This window comes from Atractosteus spatula, chromosome 5, assembly GCF_055471065.1.
Source record: "Atractosteus spatula isolate fAtrSpa1 chromosome 5, fAtrSpa1.hap1, whole genome shotgun sequence".
NCBI classification, from domain to species: Eukaryota; Metazoa; Chordata; class Actinopteri; order Semionotiformes; family Lepisosteidae; genus Atractosteus; species Atractosteus spatula.
Genome location: NC_142710.1, coordinates 42,192,408 through 42,215,383, shown reverse-complemented (window position 1 = coordinate 42,215,383; position 22,976 = coordinate 42,192,408). Strand labels below are relative to the sequence as shown.

The 22,976-nt window shown below is 41.5% G+C and overlaps 1 protein-coding gene across 3 annotated transcripts in view; it reads left to right on the top strand.

Moving 5' to 3' along the window:
• Nucleotides 1-22,976, top strand: part of armh3 (armadillo like helical domain containing 3) — an 82,817-nt gene that overhangs the window by 7,658 nt on the left and 52,183 nt on the right. For all 3 annotated transcript variants that reach the window (XM_088916836.1, XM_088916837.1, XM_088916838.1), the window contains exons 4-19: nt 468-614; nt 1,103-1,210; nt 3,090-3,182; nt 5,048-5,122; nt 6,545-6,631; nt 7,630-7,686; nt 8,012-8,055; nt 12,055-12,115; nt 12,525-12,571; nt 14,946-15,021; nt 15,568-15,661; nt 17,832-17,933; nt 19,180-19,238; nt 20,281-20,346; nt 22,245-22,314; nt 22,710-22,770. In XM_088916836.1, coding sequence (XP_088772962.1) covers nt 468-614; nt 1,103-1,210; nt 3,090-3,182; nt 5,048-5,122; nt 6,545-6,631; nt 7,630-7,686; nt 8,012-8,055; nt 12,055-12,115; nt 12,525-12,571; nt 14,946-15,021; nt 15,568-15,661; nt 17,832-17,933; nt 19,180-19,238; nt 20,281-20,346; nt 22,245-22,314; nt 22,710-22,770 — 1,247 coding nt within the window. The remainder of the gene's footprint in view (nt 1-467; nt 615-1,102; nt 1,211-3,089; nt 3,183-5,047; nt 5,123-6,544; nt 6,632-7,629; nt 7,687-8,011; nt 8,056-12,054; nt 12,116-12,524; nt 12,572-14,945; nt 15,022-15,567; nt 15,662-17,831; nt 17,934-19,179; nt 19,239-20,280; nt 20,347-22,244; nt 22,315-22,709; nt 22,771-22,976) is intronic.

The window sequence follows — 22,976 nt, the reverse complement described above, 5'->3', positions numbered from 1 at the left end:
ACAGGATTGAAAGCACTCTATACAGTCCATCCCAGATCTGTGGAGAGAGCAGCAATGTAGAACAGGCCCGTCAGACCTAACCACCATGTCTTAGGAGTGGGGCTCATCCCCGAGGAAACCCATGGTAACATGTGGAGAACACACAGGCTCCACACAGACAGATACTCAGGTGCAGAATGAAACTACATTAAGAACAGTGAAATGGGTCCTAGGTACATTCCGATCAGATGCAGACTAAAATGCAGTTGCAGGCTTTTTGAAGGTCAGAGAGAGTAAGATAGTTAAAAGTATATTCATTACAAGTATTAATGGCTCTTTAAATATGGTGGAGTGCAGACTTGTAATTTTATTTTCAGTAAAACGGGTTATTGTATGGAAAACCACTCTAGGCATAAGAACTTAATTTGTGTTTTACATTGGGATTTCTGGATGCCCAAGTAGTTCCAATTTACTGTTTTCCTCTCAAGGTGAACCTTGAATACTTAGAGGGGAAACTGGAGTCTTTGGATGCTGATGAACTGATGAAGATCAAGGACAATATCAACAGCTTGTTTCAGCACTGCATCCAGGCACTGGGAGAGGAGCACCAGATCAAGGTGGTAAATGCCTTACAGGTGAGTGCCAGCAGAGGGAGCACCTGAGCTGCAGTTTCTAGCCTTTAGTGCTTGACTCCCCTGACAGCAATGAAGGGATTTTTCTTATTGAGTTATAGAAAATAGCAGTTTTTCATTTTTCTTACATACATATTTGTCTGCATTTCTGAAGTTTAAGATGAAGGCTTGTATCTGTGAACTAATGCACTCTTGGCATTGACTTCTCAAAGGCACTACAGGGCTATTAATTCAATTAAAAAAATAATTTAGCCTCATTATTGAACAGTAGTGTCTAAGTATTTAATAATAAAGCAGTTGCTTCACTAATTTTGTTGTCCACATGCAGTCAAAATCTCTTTTAACTTAAAATCTCTGAAAACTGTCACACTAGGCAAATTATCGATTCTTTGATTAACATGATAAATGCCACATGGAAAATTGGATCGATTTATTTTCCCTGTTTCAGTAAGAAAGCACTAAGTATGTCTTTTTTTCCCATTTAATTTCAGACTTTGTGTGCCCTGTTCCGGGGGGTTCATCAGAAGAACAAGTCAACGTCGGGCTTTGACATCATTAACATGCTGATGGGCTTCGACAAAGCTGAGTTGCGCATGAAGGTAATGCTATTGTCCAGGCTCTCATTAGACTTTTAAAATCTCTTTTTTTATATCCCTTCCCCCACCCCCCAAAAAAATTAAGCATGTTTTTTTGGTAATGCTTCATTTGAATGTTGCTGCATAATTCATAATATCTTCTTATATGCTACACAAGACACTATAATCACAGGTATAATGCTTTATAGGGACATGCCCAAATGACATAACATGTGTCAGGCTCACTCCCACTGGAATGCAGCAGAGCGAGCTAGTGTTTACAATGGTAGCCCTACATCCACCTGTCACTCAGTGCTGGTTGCCATGGAAACTCATTCTGAAAGGAAACCTGAATCACCTGTGGGCAACGCACAACTCTGCCTGCTCTGATGCAGAGTCTGCTCTGATCTCACCTTTGCTCCCAAGCTCTGTTCCTGAGTTCCCTTGTGCTTTGCTTTGTTTCTTCTGGATTCTTGCCCTGTCTGTGCCCTGACCACATATCCTGGATTTAACCCTCTGTGCAGCAAACTGCGTTTCACTCACCTTTTGACCCTGCTTTGTATTTCACTACCTTGGCTTTAGATTTTGGATTCTCCCCATACTACCGTGTCTTCCTGGCTCTGACTGCTGCTTTGCTGAACCTTGACCCTGGACTGTGTTTGACTGCACTGCTCTTGCCTGCAAGCTCATTACTGCTCTACCCGAGTTCCTACTCTTGTTACAGCACCAGCACTGCCTGAGTTGCTACCACACAGCGCACTGCCTGCAGTTGCCCTGGTTCATCTCTCTCTCACCTTGTGGGGGGGTTTATCTTACATCTTACTGCTTACTTCCACCTTACCCAGTGGGCATGACATTTGTTTTAGCTTCAAATACTATCAAGAGATAAAAATTATGTTTGGCATTCAATAATGCCAGTTGTTTTGTACTCGGCAGCATTAAATCTGACTGGTATCTGTCCATTGCAGTGCTGCGTTTATGAGTTGGAAACACTTTTTATACCTTAACAAATTTCAAACAGTATTCAGGCTTAAAGCAGGGAACAAAAAATGTATGAACACAAATGGAGATATAATAATAATAATAATAATAATAATAATTGCTTCCACTTATATAGCGCTTTTCTGGACACTCCACTCAAAGCACTTTACAGGTAATGGGGACTCCCCTCAACCACCACCAATGTGTAGCATCCACCTGGGTGATGCGACGGCAGCCATAGTGCGCCAGAACGCTCACCACACATCAGCTATCAGTGGGGAGGAGAGCAGAGTAATGAAGCCAATTCATAGATGGGGATTATTAGGAGGCCATGATTGGTAAGGGCCAATGGGAAATTTGGCCAGGACGCCGGGGTTACACCCCTACATATATAAGTACAGTAGCAATAACTACATTCTCATGGTGGTGCTGAGATTCTGTCCATTTGGGGTTCCTTTGGGGCCATTAAAGTCTTTTTCTTGAAGTAGAGCTTGTACTCCAGCCTGAGCTTTGCCATTAGCCCACTGTGATGATGGTTTCTCAAGACAGCAGCCTGGAGGAGTGCTTATCTCTAGGCACCCAGACCTGGAATTAAACTTTAACCCCTGGGCTCACTGTTGTTTGGAGATGGCCATCATGTAAGTCCACTCAAAGTGCTCTAGCAAAATGCTCCACTGTAAAAAGGTGAACATAGGAAGTGTTATTCTTGTGGCTTGAGTGACAGGAAATACAGTAGGTGGCCTTGCCGTGAGGGAGTTCAAAAAGAGCGTGGGTGTGACAATGGGTATGTCGGGAAATGTATAATGCTAATTAATTTTAACATAGTACTGAGTTTAATACAGTACAGAACATGGTAATACAGCTTTTTAAAAACATTTCTCCAGACAAGGCGGTGAGAGCTGTAATCTTGTCCCTTCTTCAGGACCTGATGGAGAGTTTGGACACCCTGCTATGTGGAGAAGGTTCGGAAAGCTTGAAGAGCCTGTGTTTGAAGTTGCTGCTCTGCTTAGTGACGGTAGGATTCTCATTAAGTCTGCATTGAGACAGGATGGGCTGGGGTAATTGAAAGGCAGAGCCTTGCTTACATGAGCATTTCTGCTCCAGAGGTATGTGTGTGACACAACACCAAGCATAAAAATATAGGCACAAACACACCAGTATATGGTAATCAGCTCTTGCCTTGCTGCATGGTCCAACAGTTTGGCTGATTTTTATACTCTGCCTGGGGGAAGTATTATGGCACAGAGCTCCATTTAAGCGTGTCAGGGCCTTTTGGGTCTTTAGTGTCAGAACTGGCTTTATGCATCATTTGAGGCCTGCAGAGTCAAGTAGGAGACTTCATCCATGTTGGCAATGCAGTTTTTTGGATTGATGTCCTGTCCCATATAACGTGAAGTCAAATTGAAATATATTTTGTTGTGTGTGCTCCAGTGAGCACCACCTAATGCAGCTGGTAGTAGCAGGAAGTAAGTAGCTGAACAAAGGAGATAGACCATGTGAGTGGGGGCAATACGAGGACAGAAAGAGGAATGAATGCTGTCAAAGCCGATCTGCATGCTTGCTAATTTATGCTTTTAATTTCTTAGAGTGCCTGCAGAAATTTGTTCTCCAGTCAAAAGCGCCTTGGGCTTTAGAAGCAGTTATTGAACAGATTTGTAGCTCAGTACTGTTAGCAACACACTGTTGCATTTTAAAACCTCCATTGAGAGTTGAAAAGCAAAACTTGGAAAGAGAAATGGCATTATATTTGAATCTGCTGATAGTTCTCAGTTTCTATGGCAGCAATATTGCCACTCTGCAGGCTGATCTCATCGGATCTCAGCAAGGCTGGGCCTGGTCAGGACTGGCATGGGAGACCACTCAGGAAACCCTTAGTCTACCAGGTGTTGGTGGACCTGTAGGTGGCGCTCTTTCCTCTGAACCAGTATTTCTTTTTTTGAGTTCACATTTTTTTTTTTACTTTAGCAAGAACATCAGAAGAATAACAAGATGAGCAAGAAACAATCCATTTCCCCTCCCCAGACCCCACTACAATGAGACCTGCACCAGTCTTTCATTTACTCTAATTGCAGCTTCACTCCAGATGTTCAGAGTGGTGTCGCCAGCTTTGTTTACTCTGGTGGTAGACAGTTCCACCATCACTCTGTCTCTGACGTATGAGAGCCATTGCTGTATTGGCAGGCTAGGAGGTTAGCTGTGCTATCAGTTTCTTTGTTCAGTCAAACCTGCGGGACAGATTTTCCATTGACACTCCTATAGTTGCCATATCTCGTTAAGTAGTAACATGGAACAGAATTCTAAACCCTATAAATAACTCCGTATGGTGATCGGGAGCACTCTCTTCTGATGAGACATTAAACTGGATCCTGGTTGGGTCCTGCCTACTTGGTAAATAAAGAACCTATAGTGGTTTTTGAAAGACTAGGGTCATTAGCTCCCATGTCCTGGCAGTACAACCTTATAAAACCTTGCTTTCCCTGAAGTTCCCCCCAGTTTGATCTGTGAACCAGCTTCTCACTTCTCTGCCTGATCTGCCATATTGGAGGGAGGTCTCATACTAGCTGCCATGCTCCACCCAGTTGTTTGCTGCATGTTCTGATCAACAGACTAGGTCTCCCCCTGTGTGCAAAGCATCGTGTGTGAGAAACTGGACTACTAACAGCTTGCCAGTTAGGGCAGAGTATTGTGATTAAAAGTGAACATACACACACCTATCTGGTAGCCTACACTTGTGTTTCACACAGGGTCTGACTCAGATGTTCATGCCCAAGGCTGGCCAATTTACCATGCATGGGTCTGTGTGTAGTTTTAATGAGCAGGACAGTAGTATTTTTAAAGCGGAATGCTGGGCTGGGCTGTAACTATCTCATTCTGTTTCAGGTGACAGATAACATAAGTCAGAATACCATCCTGGAGTATGTCATGATTAACAGCATCTTTGAAGCTATTCTACAGGTAAGAGGGAAAAAGATAGCTGAGATCATAAAAGATTAAGATCTGTTTAATGTTCTGAAATGCGAAAAATGCTGAGTGTTAAAGGAGATCATCTGTATAGTTTTGGGAAGAAGAAAATGTACAAATAGACAATTGACACAAGAAAGAAACATTTTAAACTGCAAGCTGTGTTATACAATTAAAAACTAATGAATATGCATGATTTTTGACAAAAGAAATTATGGCAAAATAGCAGTTTGCTTTATAATAGTTAAAAATGGAGATATTCTTGCGCATGCTGATCCCAGTGAAAAACCCTGCTACACTGATGTCAGTAGAAACAAAGCAAAATGTATTTAGACCAACTACGATTTTTTTATATTTTGTATTGTCAGTGCATGGGTTCTTCGTAAATTCCTATTTAAGAGGGTTTTGTGCTTGGGGCCCTGACAAAGCACAGTGTGTTAACTCACACCCACGGGTCCCAGACTACTGTAAATTACTGGTCTTGTCTTACTAATTGCCACACAGTGTTATAATATTGCCACGAATTACAAGTCGTTCTAATTACCACACAGAACTCCAAATTACTACAAACTGCAAGAAAAATACCATCAAGTACAACAGCACACCACAAACTAAATTATTAAGCGAATAAACACAACACAAGTTATAGTTTATGCAAATGCACTGTCTTGCTTTGTAATTAATTTTATGTGTTCGCTTATTTCGTATGCCTTTGCTTAGGACTGTCCAGGAATACTTGAAAGTAATTCATCCAGTTTTTCACATGACTTTTATCTGGATCCTCAGTAAACCTGATATGTTTGTTTAGAGAGCCTAAAACACACTTTACGGGTGCTTTTTTTTTCTGAAGGTGTCAAGCTTCACTTTTATAGAGCTTGGACACAGTGTGGACACAGTGATTTTTTTTAATTTAGAACGGCCCATTATTGTTTTTGTACCCACCTGGTTTGCAAAAGCCAGTGTGTTTTTCGTGTCTTGACTCGCAGCTACGACCCCCATAACTGAAGACAGGGGGAAATGCGGATATGTAGGCGAACACTTCTGTTTGTTTACCATGCCAGACATGGCAGAGGAGTTCTAGAGAGCACTGGCCAAACCAATTTCACCTTTCCTTTGGCGGAGCTCAACCAGTTGTGCTCTGTCATAGTCCCAGGCTCGAACCTGTGATCAACATATATTCAACAAAATATTTTTGCCTAGCATGGTTATTGAATTGAATTCTTAATATTTAATAAATCAAAGGTTGTATGTTTCCAAAGAACTGTAGTCAGTCCCATATTTAAATATTAATTTAAGATTTAAAACGACAGGGAAGTGACAGTATATCACAGCTTTTCTTGACTTTTTTTTCTTAATTAATGGATTTTAGTTTTTTTTAGATTTCTCTTGGTTTCAAGGGCGTTCCTTCTTTTCCAGATCCTCTCCAGCTCCCCCAGCAGGATACAGCATGGGTATGATGCTGTAGTCCTCCTGGCTCTTCTCGTCAACTATAGGAAATATGAGGTGCGTGGTGCTGTCTGATCTCTGGCCAGCTGTAGAGCCTTCTGTAGCTGCAGTGAAGAGTGGAGCCAGTGTGTTTCACCAGTGATGCTGCGTAATTAATGTGAATTTTTCACGTGCTTCAAAAATCAGACGTTAGGCACAGAGGATATGAAAACAAATCTAAAAAAAAATGTTAATACCAGTATTTTATATTTTGTTATGAGGTGACCATAGGGCTTTTGAATTTCATGTGATGCTTGTTTCAAGATGTTTCTGATGCTAACCCATATTTGTACAAATATAAAACTCCTATTACATTTCCTTTTGTGCCATTTGACCCTAAATGCTTCCAAAGTGCTTTACATGTAGGATGGGATCTTATCCATCACCAGGATGACCCACAACAGCCATTTTACATCCCTCACTACACAGCAGATAAAGTGGAAATTGCTTCATCATCTGAATTAAGGGGGAACTTTAGGGAAGCCTGTAACAAGGTTTAGAATGGAATACAGTCAGGACACCAAGATTAACATCGCTACTTGTAGGAACAGTTTAATTGGATTTTTAATGACCGGCTAGAAAACACCTCAATATAGCCTCTAATCCGAGGCAGGGCACTCCCTACAGCATACTGTCGTTTCTCCCGGTCACCAGACTGAGGCACTGGACCTCCAGCACTACCTGCAGCTCCAACCTGGTTTCCATAGCAGTCTCCCAGCCCAATAATTGAGTGTGCCTGGCCCTGCTGATCTTTTGAGATCTGACAAGATCAGTCTAAAATGTCATGCAATTTGCTTTGACACGCAATTCATGTTGACCAGCATTGTCCCTCCTAATTTCCCTCTAGATGTACAACATCTTCATCAGACCAGCCTAGTGTACTCTGTCGTGGCTAGGACTGGGTATCCTATATTTTAATCTTGTGATCGGGTCAAGATGGTTACAGTTTTAAATGAGACTCTGCACACGTAGAATTAACTGCAAAGGACTGACTGTAACGTTTCTTCTTCTGGCAGTCTGTGAATCCATACATTGTGAAGCTGTCTATTGTGGACGACGAGACCACATTGAATGTGAGTGTTCTTATACAACTTGTTGCAGTCAGTGATCCTAAGTAGGACAGTCCAGATGGTAGATCCCTCTGCCATTGCTTTTCTAGTTTACTTGTGTATTTCACATTATTACATTACTTTTACCAGACGGGTTTAAAATGACCCCACCATTGCTCTGCATATTGATTTGTTCACTGAGTGTTTGGTTTTGTTCCCAGCTGTTATATTGGAACAGATCGGTATTTGATGAGGGTTGTCTGCTGTTTATATGGAGGAAAAACGCCATGACAACAACAGCTGTCTTTCTTCCGGGAAATAAAAGCTAATTATTTGTCTTTATTTCCAGGGAATGGGGCTTGTGATCTCGCAGGCTCTGTCGGAATACAATAGGTAGGTCTAGCCTTTATTTTCATCATTTATTCTTTAAACTAATCGGTCGAATGTGGCAGCAGCACGAGTTACAGTTGTTAGGGCTTTGGAATCAGGGTTTGGAGGACTCTGGTTTCAAATCCGAGGTGGGAAGTTGGTACAACATCCTTGAGTGAGACAGTTCGCACTGCTTCCAGTCAACATCCCTGCTGCTTACAGAGCTGATAGAAAGTCTACACACCCTTCCCAAACGAACACATTTTCTGGTCTAACAGCCTGAAATCTAGACACGTGAAATCACAGTCTAGGTTACCCTTGTTTACACGTTGTACCACATTAAAGCCCCAAGCAAAAAAGATGCTCAAACATTTTGAAAAGTAATGAAGAATGAAAACCTAGAGAAGTGGACAAAGAAGTCAACAGAGAACAAATGAACATCTGGTTGAATGAAAGATTAAAAAGCTTACAAAGCTTTAGAATGAGCTCAGATATTCAGAGGCAGCCAACTTGGCTGCTGTCTTGACCAAAAGTAGGTGAAGGGTGAATCTGCAATTAAGAATAAGCATGGAGGTAACAGCTGGTAATATTTTGAATACCCTGATTCTTCTACACCATCTTGATGATTTTTTGAAGCACATGCCTCTGTTCAGGTCTGGTTTTACAGTCTCAAAGAATGGAAACATTTTGTTTTCATTGTACTGATGTGAGTTTTAATTTTCTGAAACAATTAGAACTTGGAGCACTAAATTGCTTTTAAACCACTATTGAGTGGTTAAAGGCTATTAAGAGTAATTCCAACAGAACAGAAGCAGTTGCTGCACACAAATTAATTAATTCATATAAAACCAAAACATGTATAGCTAACCAACAGTAGAAATAATGTAATTTAGTAATAGTAATATACTGTATGAATTCCTCTGCTGTCATCCACATGGTTGGTTTTCTCAGGGCTTACAGAGATAGGAATTAATAACATCAGGGTTAAACATACATTGGCTGTATTATTTGTTGTCTGCCTCATAAGTTATGTCAAGTGTCATATATTTCATCACTTAATTTTCTCAAAGACAAGGTAATTTTAAAATTTTTAAATGAATTAAACTTGTTTGGGGTAGAAATTCAACTCTCAAGATTCTAATGTGTATTTAGATGTTTATACTCAAAGACTTGCTGGCCAGGCATTTCTGGTAGTTTATACTTCTCCCTGAGCATGGGGCCAGGCTGGGTTTGTTGCAGCTGTCCAGACTCCTTCAGCTGGCTGGCTCTGTGCCAGGCAGATCTCAGGGCTCGGACAGAGGGAGAGAGGTGCGCATTGCTTAGCATGGTGCTGAAGACAGCTCCTCAGGGAAGTTAGCTTTGCACTAAACTTCACTTTTAAAAAAGTCTGTACGTAGTGTCTGACATGGGAGAGCACTGTTTATCCAGGCTATAGAGCTGTTACTGAATATGCTCTGGTATCCAGGCTGTTGACAATAGGTCCAGCTGTATTGTATTAGTTCGCTGGGCAAGAGAAATGTACAATTGTCTTGTGAGACACAGGATTTTGTCTGTTGCGAGAATCTTGGGCAGAATTCTGTCATGCATGAACTCGCTCTCTTTCGGCCTGGTGTCTTGAACTAAAGTTAAGTTCGACCAACAGTGGTCGCAGTCACAGGGTTGGTGATGTTGACACTACATTATGAAGATCCACTCTCTTTTCAAATTATGGCTCATGGAAAATATGAACTTCGCAAGTGATAAACCAATAATAACAATAGTGTAGTATTCCAGAAGGATGTGTCAGTTCAGTTTCTATGAGCTGTATCTTGTAGAGAAAAAGGAAGGACAGAGCAAACTCCAGCTCCTTTTCACACTCTGCTCAAGGTTCCTGATTCACTTTGTCACCAGGCCTTTGTACTTCAAAGCCAGACTCTGAAAGACAGAATGCAGCTCGGTTTTTCTTTTGTTTGATTTCTACCCAGCTGGATGGAGAGGAGGACACAGTGTTGGGTCATGTTGCCCTTGCACAAGACAACTCGCCTCAGTTTTTAAAGGAGACATTTCCACAGCAGCACAGTAGAAACCTTCTTTAAGCCTGTGTCAGTGGGAATTTTTTCTGTTACACATTGCCCCCTTACTGTGATGTAGGTGTCAGGGGACACTTGAGCACTGGGGTTTATACCCCAGGTGTGGCAAAGGGAGGTCGGTTACTTTGGCATCACAGATACGTCTAAGAGGAGCAGAGTACTAAAAGGAGCGGGTGTACCAATGTGACAATTTATGTGCAAGTTGTAAAGCAGCTGAGAAGTATTAAAGTAAGTTGCTTTTATCAGAAGTAACACACTTCATTCTCGTTTCGTGCTGTTTAATAAAACTCGGTGATCTTACTGCTGCTTGTAGGTATTCTCCTTTTTCCTGGAGGTCACAGATCAGGTAACACTGAAACATCGTTTCTGTGTTCTTTTAATATTCAAGTCCCCAAATTTAAAAAAAGGGAGCATGAACATACTTTTTCCAGCACTCAGACCCAGTGAAAATATCCCTCAGTGTGACATCCCTTTCACAGATGATAAAGCTGTAAGAACATCAGTAACATTTTAGCACTTGAGAGAAAACAAATGAAATAGCTTGATTTCTGCTGTGAAGCACAATCATAGGGTTATTTGAGCCCTTTATCTTCATTTTTAGCAAGTAACTAAAATAAATATTTTATATAATAGGGCTTTTGCAGTTTGAAATCCTTGCACTATGTGATGTGCTTCTACTCTGCTTTCCAACATCTGCTGAACTTCTCAATGTACAGCACCCCTGAGCTTATCACATGGAGCAGAGACCCAGACACATTGGAGGCCATTTCTGTAATTACAAGATATCAGATGTATGCTTGTGCAGTTAGATCCCTTAAACCACGGTAAATAATAAATAACAGGCCTGTTCACATTCAGTGATTAATCGATCCTGTTAAATAAGGAATTGATTTGAGATTATTTTTTCAAAATATATTCCAAAATGTAGCTTAAACCATCTCTTGATATTATATGGATACATTTGAAAGTGTTCTGAAAAATCACATCTAGTTTTCACAAAGTGTATTTTAATAAAAAATGAGGGTTACAAGCCAGTGAACAGCAGTATCTATGAGGTGAAATATAGATCATTGTGCTGCAGAATTTCAGGATTTGTTTTGAGATTGAAATCTTGCAGTTCAAAATTAATCAATATCTACTGACAACAAATAAAACATTACTTTGCCTATAAGTGAAACCAAATTAGTTTCCAGTTCAATAAAGTGGCACAGCTCATCCACCTTGTAGTCATTCTGAATAGTGGTCTTTCTTCCTTGAGCAAATTTTCCAATTCTGACAAACCCAGAGCACTTATTAATATTTTGAGATTGTCTCGTCTTTTAATTGCTGTATAATAAAATATTTACACATAAATATCTTGCTGGTTTTAGTTTATGCTACTATTACTTCCAAGTGTTTATGAAAGTACTGCTGTGCAAGGTGGTCTGTTTTAGAGTGCAGTGATTATTAAAAAAGATATTAAATGACCAATTTTCAACTGCTACTCTTGGTTCAAAAACAAATATTTTAATTGAATAGCAACACTAACAAATAATGGTCACAATAATGCTGGCACAGATAAAACCAGGTGATTTAATCATGTGGACTTAATATTAGCTTTTGACATTGTTGCTGCTTTTAAACAAGACTCTTGGTATCTTGAAGCAGCCGTAATTTTCAAAGTTTTCTGCAGTGTTAAATTTAGCAGCCTTTATAGAATTGATATGACTGCATCACAACACGGTAGCCAACACCCTCCCCCAGAGTCAACCAGTCACGCCAAGTGCGAGAGACTTCTTTAAAAGGAAAGGTGGAGTCTCTAACCTTTTACTGCAAAAAGCTGCCAGAATGTTAGCTATGAAAAAATCGTTGCGGTATTTATACAGCTATAGATACACATAGGAAGTCTAAGGTTTTTGGGGACCATGGGATCAATAGGCTGGTGGGGTTATTGATCTGGCCTTGTTATTCACAGGCAGTACAAAGACAAGGAGGAGGAGAACCAGGGTGGCTTCTTCTCTGCCCTCACCACCATGGTAAGAGCTGATTCGCCAGTGCTGACACCTCTGATAGCTTTCTAGAGATGGAAATGTCATTTGTTTGGTCTGTTCTGGGTTTGCCTCTGTACCCATGAGCACAAGGTGCTGTACTGTGCTTAGATGTATCGAGGCTGGCTGGTCATGCCTCTGTTCTACTGTAATTAGCAGTTAATACAAGTCTGTATATGGTCTGGCCATTTTGGGGCATGGGAGCATGGGGATACAAATATATTCACTGCCTTGTAGGTTTGAAAACAAACAGGTTTCTAAAGCTTCTGAACTGGTTGCAGGTCTTTTATTGAAAGAGACATAATGCAATATTAAATTAATAGCTGAATCCTCTGCTTCAGGCGTGGAAAATGAAGCATAAACACGTTTTAACATGCAGTACTCTTTTTTTCCTCAGGTGGGCAGTATGTTCATTGCTGATGCAGAGGAGAAGATATCTGTGCAGTGAGTATCAAAGGGCATGTTTTTGGCCCAGAGCCATGATCAGGATAGTTTTTATTTTATAAGAAAGGGCATATATAGGAAGTTAAGCACTTACAGGTTTGATATATAATAATTGCTGCATATGTAGATGTATAGTGAAAAGGAGATGTTTAACTGAATTAAGAGTTTCTATAAATATAATGCTAAGCTGTTTCTAATTTGTCTGTGATCATATTTTTAATTTTTCCCATTCTGATTGTTGATTTTCCAAGGTAAAGTCTTCCATTAAAAATGTGTGGTTTCTTGAAATCATTGTCTGTCCCAGCTGCTAAAGAAATGCCTGTTTTCATACCTTAATGCAATGAAAGCATCAGATGTTTCTCCAGCAGCTGTTTGTGCAAGCAGGCGCACAGCAGCTGGCGAACACACCCAGAACACCCTTCGGCACACACTTCATGAAAGATAGGATATGTGATGTAGTACTTTCATAAACGTATAGATTGTAAAAATGTAAAAAAAAATAAACTTGGTGATGAATAACAGTACAGTGCTGTCTGCTGAATTACTGATACAAGAATCAGCCATTTAAAGTGCTCAAAAGTACTGTGAATTATTATGATCATTACTGTAATAGCTCTGTATAAATACCCCACTTATAAGAATCAATGAGAATTATTTTAGTGCAGCCTCACTATGTAATATGAGCCTGATTTTAATGAAATGATGCATAAGTCACCAAAGCTGTTTTGAATCTGATAAAACTTCATTTCTCACATTAGGTTTTGTAGTGTGTAGAGTATAAATCTCATCCAAGTAGAATTAGTAGTAAAAAACTTTTTTTTTCTAATCAACTGCTAATTCCAGCTTTTAGTTTCTAAGGCTGGAAGCTTGCTGTTTGCTGCTGTCTGACATGTGGTGTTTGTAATGATGGTTGCAAGGAAACTAAAACTCAGATCTCTGTGGTTTATGTTTCTGTTTGAGCACATAAATGTTTGGCCGATATCAACTGTGTTGGGTTGGTATGATGGGAGTACAGCAGTGAGCAATCGCAGGTGCCATACTTGTACAAGACAAGGACGTTAGTGTTAACATTACATGAGTTCACATAAGCTGTCTTCACTGCACTCAATACAGTTTGTCAAGTTTTTAATTGGTGCTTAAGACTGGGGGTATTACAAGTTGTTACTCATAGATTTTTTTTCCTACATTGTGATTCTGTGCGGGGAGTGTACGTCTAACAGCCAACCAGTGGAAAAGGCTTAAGTATTATCTCCTTCTGCTTCTGGAAGATATATTAACACAATAAAAGTCACAGTTTTGGAGGATTAATGTATGTGGAATTTCCGTTTCTTTTGGAACTATAACTCATCCTAGTGTTTGGATGAAATACTTCCAAGGAACAACAGTCAGGCTGCCATAAGTGGAGCTGGACCAGTAGGTGGCACTCCTCCTTCTAGAGTTTGGTGACAGGACACTTTCATTAGGATGAAACCTGACCGCTTGGTTCTGTCCACTTGGTCATTAAATGTCCTGTGAATGAGTGGTGGCTAAATACCAGTCCGACTCTTTACGATCTGGCCTACATAATATTCCCCTTTCGATCACGTGGTGAATTTTTCACTTCACCACCTCTGCTATATAGTGAGGCTCATAATAGATGCCATGCATCAGCCAGGTGGAAGAAGCACTGTAGTAGTGGATGAAGAAGGTCCCCTCCTGTATCTAAAGCGCTATGGGATCTTTTAGGATGTAAAGTATTAAAATGCAATTAATTATAATCAGTAGTGTCTCACAGTGCCAGTCCAGTAGTGCTGGTATTCCCATTCACTTGTCCATGTCATAAAGTTCTTGCGTATATGGCACACAAACCTGTTGTAACCAATGAAATTATTGTGATGTGATGATCCACTGCATGTTAGTAAAGGATAAATGACTTTAAATATGAAGAAAGCTGTTGAAGGTAGCATTGTCTTGAGTGGATTTGTGTTCATCTTGGTGGGTTTGAGTCATCAGAGTTTCCATTCCCATCCCAGTCCTCATGGTAGTAAGCGTGAGGGGGTATCAAATTCCCTTGGGATACAAAGATCTCGTACTTCAGTGTTCCTAGATTCATGCTAACTCACTGACTCTGCAGGCCAGAGCAGAAGCGATGCTTAGTGTTCTGCTGACACCACTTGGCAGTAACTTTTCCAAGACAGTTTTGAAAATTGCAGCCTGTAACCCTGTGTAAGTGACATGACGTTTAACATAACACAACAGAGACACTGCCAGGCGAGTATCAATATTTAAACATTTTCCATTTGATGGTCTTGCATCAGTTTGGATTTCCATGTGGTTCTGACCTGTGTGCCTGATTGAGTGAACAGCAGTAACTCTAGTTCTTTATCTATTACAGAACAAATGAGGCTATTCTTCTGGCTCTGTATGAGGCAGTACATTTAAACCGCAACTTCATCACTGTACTCGCACAGGTAAGATTGAAAAAATCTCAGAGCAAATGTTATTGTGCTAACCCTGGTAGACTTTATTAATTTTGCTCTTGTAGTAGAAATGCATGTAATACCTGTCCCTGGTGCTGTAAAGAACGTGGTTGTAGAACTAGCTATCTATGATCTGGTGTACGGCAACAAAGGATGAAGGATGAGTGACTTTTATCTTACAGATCCCTGTTAAAATGAAATAGATCCTCCTCCTAAACATTTATGACTATATTGGCATTTACTCACTGTAATAAAAAACATGATGTTATGATGCCCATGGTTCAGATGACTGCTGATATGAAACCGTTCCTCATGCACTGGAACATTCTACTTTGCCTGCTAGGTGTTGTGCTTGGTGTTGTTTGTACGTGTTTTCTCTTGTGTAAAGAGTATAGCAATGCTCTGAACAGTACAGTAATATGTTACTCTGCCCTGTCAAGAATAGTTGTTAAACCCAAGTGGCTTTGGTTTAGCTCTGTAGTAGATGGGAGGGTCAGCAAAGTCATTTCAAGGTTTTAAGGTGTATTTCTTCTGCAGAGCCATCCCGAGATCGGCATGTTGTCGTCACCAGTGACGCCAGTTCCCACCACACCCACCACGCCCCTGGGCACCACTCCACCCTCCCTGGATGGTGAGCTCTGCCTGGACCCTGTGACCTCTCACCCCCCTCCTGTTCTACACTAAATCTGTGTACCAGGGCTTGTGTGGGCCGGAGGTGGGGAGGGTTAGGGCCAAATGTGAATTCTCCGCATGTATATTTCATTATGTAGCATATGAACAGTCCGGTTTAACTCATTTGTCCCCTATGCTCTGTCTTTAATCTTTAATTTGACCTTCAGTGAACTACTGCCCTCTTTGACAAGAGGCTTGGTGAGTCTTTTGAGTCCATTTTCCTTGTCTTCTATGGTTAAGAGGAGATTGCCTTTGATTGTATTAGCGGAGGCTAAGCTAAGGCTAAAATGGGGAAAAAAAAGTTCCTCTTTCTTCTCTAAAGTGTTGTCGGAATGTTCTTTGTCATTCATTTTTGATGATGTCTGTGCTCCTTTAAAAAATTCAGCATGCTGGTGAAGGATTTTTTTAAAATTCTCAAATGAAGTTATATAAGTGAAAAGGGAAGTCGCACATGATAGATGCTTATCTTGCAGGGAGCTGGTGAAAATCTCATTACTGGAAATGGTGTAATTTAAAAAAAAAATATGGCTTTCAAGGCTATTATTCCAAAGGTTGAGATTTAATCGCTTTGTGTAACGTGTCGCTGTGACGTTCGCAGTAAATTAGAGCATTCCCTCATTTGTTGGAAAGGCCGAACTCTGATTTTTGCTTTAGTTGTGTTATTCCAACCAACACGTCCTGGAACATAAAAAATTTAAACTTATTAAATAAAGATAAATCACTGAATAAACCGTCTGAGAACCTGCCATCTCAAGTTTTAGGAGCCCGCGCTTCGTTGGAATCCTGAGCGGAATCCTGGATGACATTCCTGGTTAAAAGAAAAGAGAGAAGTGAACCGCAAATCAGACTGTGTTGGGGTGCTTGCAGCTGAAGTTTAAAGGGATGGAAATACGATTTTGATTGTGTTGCAGATTCACTTCTGTTCTGAGGACTTTGATCAGATTGTGCTAAACAAGGGAAAAAACATGTTTTTATTGCTATTTTCTAACACTGTTGGATTTTCAACCTTTATATTCTTTACAACAACAACCAACAACAACAACATCACTTTATTAACCCTTTACAATGTCTTGGATTAGGAATTATCTTTTCGCATACCCCAGCTTGCTCTCCATAAGACACACAGATGGGGAGAGAGCCTGGGGTCAGAGCGCAGGGTCTGCCATTGTACAGCACCCCTGGAGCAGTTGGGGTTAAGGGCCTTGCTCAGGAGCCCAATGGGGTAGGATTCCTCTGCCGGTCACGGGATTTGAACCGGCAACCTTCCAGCCACAGGCGCAGATCCTTAGCCACAGAGCCATCCCTTACATTTGGTTCAGTTAGGAAAAATAACAAAATGTGTGTCTACACTCAGGGGTGCCTATGCGTTTAACATATTGCATATTCTACATTTATTTGAGTTTATAGTTGTAAACTCTGCACACTTGTTCTGTAGCTCTTAATAAAAGTGTTGTTTAATTTAAAGTGTCTTCATTTAAAGGAGCACAAAGGGTTGCATTTTCAGAAATTAAAGCTGCAGGTCTGAAGTACCTGTTGTTGACCTGTAGAAGTGCAAGCAGCTTGTGAATGTAGACAGTCCTCAGAGTGCTATGCGCCAAGGACCTCATTTCTATCTACACTGTTTTCTAAGTCCCAGATGAAGGATTTGTTTGTTAATGTTGTTGTTCTGATTGTGGTTAACCTGGTAAAGGAGGTCAGTTTTTTGCCTTGAGCAGTACTTGTTGTCCTTTTAGTGCCTCCGGCCAAAATATTAGGAATTCCTATGAAGTGAATAGACTCAGTCTCAACAATGCCATCAATGCATAGTTGCCATAAAAAAAGCATTTCTTCGACTCCCATCACCTTCCTTTGCCAGAGCAGTTCCTTTGCCCAAGTCATTCAATCTTCTTGAACAGGAGTCAAACCAGAAACACGCAGTTTAGTCCAGCACACCGTGATCAACGCCACAACCTCAGCTGAAGGCAGTCTTGTTGAAGGAAAGGGATGGGGGCCGTGTGGTATTTTTAAAACTTCTTGTTGCCCAAGCCAAGCTGTTGTTACCTGCAGATGTCTAACAAGGTATTTTGGGAGAGGGTTGGATATTTTAAACCCCAGTGATTGTAGTGATGCACTTCTCCCTTCTCTTACAGTGATGAACTCCGCAGAGCTGCCCCTTGACCCCAATCTGCAGACCAGCAACCTCCTCATCACCTTCCTCAAGTACTCTTCCATTGTCATGCAGGACACCAAAGGCAAGTGCCCCCCTCCCCTGCAACACTGCACAGCTGGCAGATAATGGCTGTCGGTTCCAATGACGCAAGTTTAAAGGGATACAAAAAAGGTTTCAAAGCCTTCGATGAGAGGAATACATAATGCCTCCCTTTCGTCTGCATGGGCTCCGGTCTAATCACATTTAATGTTCTACTGTTAAATTCAGTAATTGCTCTCCCCACCCAGTGCTTTGAGGATGCAAGGCTGCAGAATATTTAAGATACATAAGCACATGCACTTGCACATCTGACCTTGAGGATTTTAACTGTACAGCGGATCAGAATTTAATGTTTTGTAGTGTTCTTGCACCTTGAGCGAAGGTAAAGTTTACCGTGTACTACGTGCTCCAGAGTGGCTTTTCAAGGGAGTGGCTTCACCAGAGGGGCGGATTTTTATCTTAACACACAGATTGACACACAGGGCTGTTATTTTGCTAGTCTTTGTTGAGGGTTAGTCTGAATGGTGTGAAGTCTGCTGCATCACTGCCAGCAGAGACAGGGTGACCTCTCCCTGCACCAGCTGGAACCTCCTGAGGTGGGCGTGTGAGCTGCCAGCCCAGTCCTGCTGGGGTATCGGGAGCCTAAGTTGCCCGGCTTTACTGCACTTCAGTGCCCCGCTGCGGGTGCACTTTGTGGGAGTATTGCGAGTACTGCCTCTGGGTAGTGTGTGCGTTGTGCTGTGTTTGCACTGGGACTTGCAGGTCAGAAAAAGCAGAGGAACCTGGTCATTCCGTTCTCAAATGATGATGTCCGTCTTCTTCACTACTCCGCTGGCAGTGCTGGGCTTCTAGCAGTGAAATGAGTTAAACAATCAGTTTAACAATTACAAATGAAAAAAAAAACAGTAGTTTGTCATTCTGACTTTTAAACAAAACTTTTACTTGTTTTTGCATTTCTCCGAAGGCTGGGAGACAGTTTGAAGGGGATTTGAGATGCTGTAGCTGTGTCTGGGAAGAGTTCAGCATTAGCAAAGAAGGCTATAAATAAATCTTTCACGGTTTTGTGGCGCAGGGTCAGAAAGCACACAGCACTTACCGTATCACAAGGTATTATTCTTAGATTTTTTTAAAGGCTTTCATTTCTGGAGCTGATTTTTTTAAAGGATAGGCGTCATCAATCAGGCTTCTCATCAAAAGCAGTAAGGTAGAGAGAGAGGTGGCTAGTCCTGTGTCTTTTATGGCTCTTTAAGATGAGCTGGGTCACTTTTGCTGTGTCGATTTCTTTACAGATGAAAACAGACTCAACAGTGCCAAGCTGTGCCTCATCATTCTCACCTGTATTGCAGAGGTAAGTGCCTCTTCTCTCATGCGTACTGTGTGTGTGCGTACCCCCCCTGGCACAGGACTGTAAGTTCCACCTGGTGTGAGCAGAAGCATGCCTACAGAGGAAAGAAGACACAATCACCCCTTTCACCCTTTCTTCAAGGAAACCGCTGGTACAGCAACAAGACTCTTTGTCACTCGTGTCTGAAAGCAGTCACGTGCCTCCTGTTTCAAAGGCACCAGCCCTTAATTTCCACTTTTGAAAGGGAACGCGGTCTAAAAATTGGTCCTTTGATGACCACATGCCGTCCTCCGCTAGTGGCTGCCATGGTACTTGAATCCGAGAGTTAGCAGTGGAGCCAGGCAAGAATTAAAGTCAAGGGGTAAAAAGCGATGCATGTCATGTGAAGAGCAGATGGTAAAGAATCCCAGGGGACACCAGAGTGATAATTTCTGAGAAACTGAAAGGGTGTTTTTAGAGATGTACTCTGTCCCAGAGGTTATGCACAGTGGATGTGCCCATTGTTTGTGTGATGTACTGTGAGTTTCTGTTCTGGTTAATAGAGTGCTAACACTGAACCCAGAGAGACCAGTTTGTACACAATGTGATTCCCTCTCACTCTTTCACTTTGTTCCACCGGTTTTGCATTAATTCCTCTTCTTTTACAACTCCTATTTTCCTCGTTCCCTCCACTGTAATTCTGGTGTTTGGAAGTTCCGGGCAGCCAAAGGCAGAATGTCTATTCTTAGCATTAGTTTCCAATGTTATCTAACCAAGTCCTTGATTAAATCAAAACTGACTCTTTTGCCTGTTTTAAACTGTAAACATTAATCTTTAATGACCTAAGGCTCTGTGTAGTTCCTTTATGAAAAGCAAGAAGGCTCTGGCAAGCAAAAGCCTTCAGAAACTACTACGCCTGGACTTCGTGAGTGTCAGCCAGGTCAAAGCATTGATTTATATTGGGCCTTGTTATCTTGCTGGGATTTAAAATCTCACCTCCCTGTGGAATTCCCTGTGTGTTGGCAGTTTATTGCTGCGCTGCTTCACTCTTGTCTTTTTATTGCAGGATCAGTATGCCAATGCCTTTCTCCATGACGACAACATGAATTTCCGAGTGAACTTGCACAGGATGGTGAGAGGCAGATCACCCTGAAACGCAGCGCATAAGTCTTCTGTTTCCTGTCTCAGGCTAAACCAGTCCAAACTGTGTGGAAGTGCATTTGAATCTGAGAACAGGAGGCACTTCTTACACAAAGGGTTGTGGGAGTATGGAATGGGCTGCCCAGCCTTATTGTTGAAGTCTGTACCCTGGCTTCTTTCAATAACAGCTGGCTTAGGTCAATTAGCTAATTAAATACTTTATGGTCCGGATGGGCCAATGGGCTCCTCTCTTTTGTGACATGTGTCTTTTGTTCTTCCTGACACTTGATCCATCCAGCCATCCTTGCCTGTTGCAGTCTAGAACAGGCGTGTGATTTGTAACTTTAGAAATTATGAGCTTATTCCTTTAATTAACCAAAGGATTATTATCCTTATAATTGTTTGTTCTTGTCCTGTGCCAGTGATCGTAGGAGACGTTATGGCCCTGAAAGGCCATAACCTGTGAAGAGCACAAGAGGCTCTCAGATGGTCACAGGCAATTGTGCAGAAGCAGTGGCACTCCCAAGATGTTGTCACTGTCTTACAAAGTTTCAAAGAATTTGAAAAGGGAGAAAAAGTTTGTTTTAGTTTTTTAGTGCAGGCCAGACCTTGGAAAGTGTTATTTTCCTTTGATGGTTCTATCTCAGGCTGGCCCTAGGAGTGTGTGTGTGTCTGGCTGCCCTGTGACGGACTGGTGTTCCGTCTAGGATGTACCCTGCCTTTCGCACAATGCTTTTCGGGATAGACACCGGCTCTGTATCGGAAATAGCAGTTAGAAAATGATCGGATGGTTCTATCTCAAGTTAAGGGCTTTTTTGGATGCAGTTGTACAGTAGAGGTCTGCTCATTACGATTTGCACTCACCCAGAGATTGTGAAATTGTTCTGTTTTGCTTCAGCATTTCTGTGCTCAGTTCTGAAATATATCAGCCTTCTGCCTTAGGTCAGACATTGTTGTTAGTGCTTGTTTGGTTTTGTGTTGGATGGATGTCTCTGCCCAGGCTGGTCATTTTAATATATCGGCACCTCCCATGCATCAAAGGAAAAACATTGTGAAGAGGAGAGATTTGAGTAAATCAATGTGCCTATTTTATGTGTGCGCCTCATGGGATGGGTTCTGGTGTGGTTTGGTTCTGGATGTGCTGAAGCACATGCTTGTTTGGCAAAGTTTAATCCAGACTATGTGCGTGTGCATGTTTATCTGTCAATTTGGGGCCAAAATACCCTACAACATTTTTGACAAATAGACAATGTGTGTGGATTTACTTTTTTGTAAACCATATTACACCTTCTTTAAAATCTGAAAGCACCAGAACTATTTGTTTTGGGTCTGTTTCCATTCTATATCAAGTGTCATTTCAGTGGAATATAGTAAATAAAAATGAAATGGGAGCCAATGGGAAAGAAATTTAGAACAACAAACATGTATACCTGTCAGACAGTAACCGAGCTGTGTGTGTTAATCAGGGACTGAATTGCATTGTGCCATTCACATGTGTCATTCGGGGACCGAACTGAACTGCGTGTGCGTGTGCGTGTGCGTGTGCGTGTGCGTGTGCGTGTGCGTGTGCGTGTGCGTGTGCGTGTGCGTCAGTCAGGGACCGAACTGAACTGTGTGTGTCTGTGTGTATGTGTCAGTCAGGGACTCAGTTGAACTGTGTGTTTGTCTGTATGTGTGTGTCAACCTGTGATTGAACCGAACTGTGTGTGTCTCTGTGTGTTTGTCAGTCAGGGACCCAGTTAAACTGTGTGTGCGTTTGTATGTGTGTGACAGCCTAGGACCAAACTGAACTGTGTGCGTTATGTATTTATCAGTCAGGGACCGAAATGATTTGTGTTTATGTGCTGATTAGGCTGGGACCAAACTGAACTCTGTGTGTGTGTTCTGCAGCCCATGAGACACAGGAAGAAAGCCGCAGACAAGAATGTTCCCTCCAGACCCCTGGTGTGTGCAGTTCTGGGTGAGTGTCACAGTGACAGCACACTGGAGGTAGCAAATTTCAAACAGGAGGCATTTTTCTGTTTGGTGTGTCCCTTTTTTAAACTGCCTTTTTTATTTACCCTGTTTCATCAATATGCGTTATTTCTATTTTTCTTGCAGTCTATGTTTTTAAACTTATTTACTATAGTCCCTTTTCAGTATTCATTAGTAATGTGCTGAATTTTGTTTTCTTACTATCCTCTTGAATCTATTAGAAGCTGACTTCATCTTTTGCTCCCTCTACTTATAGTTTTAAAAGGTTAGCAAACTGTTTGTTTGAGATGAAACTTCATACAGTTTATTACACTAGATGTACAGACATCTAGTCCAACAGCGTAATACACTTAATACAGTAATGGGTTCTCTTTCTTGCAGACCTGATGGTAGAGTTCATCGTCACTCATATGATGAAGGACTTTCCCATGGATCTCTACATGTAAGAGTGCCTACTCAGTTCCTGAGTTCTTGTTATGTTTTCTGGACTTGGTAATCGCTGTAGTTTGCTCTTAATGCTCCTCTGTCCCTCCCTGCCGATTGCAGGAATGACTGATTATAAACTCTTCTCATTACACAAGGCCCTTGTACCAGCCTGAGGTAGATGCAGACTCGTAAATGTGCGTTTGCCATCGTCCACCTCTCGTC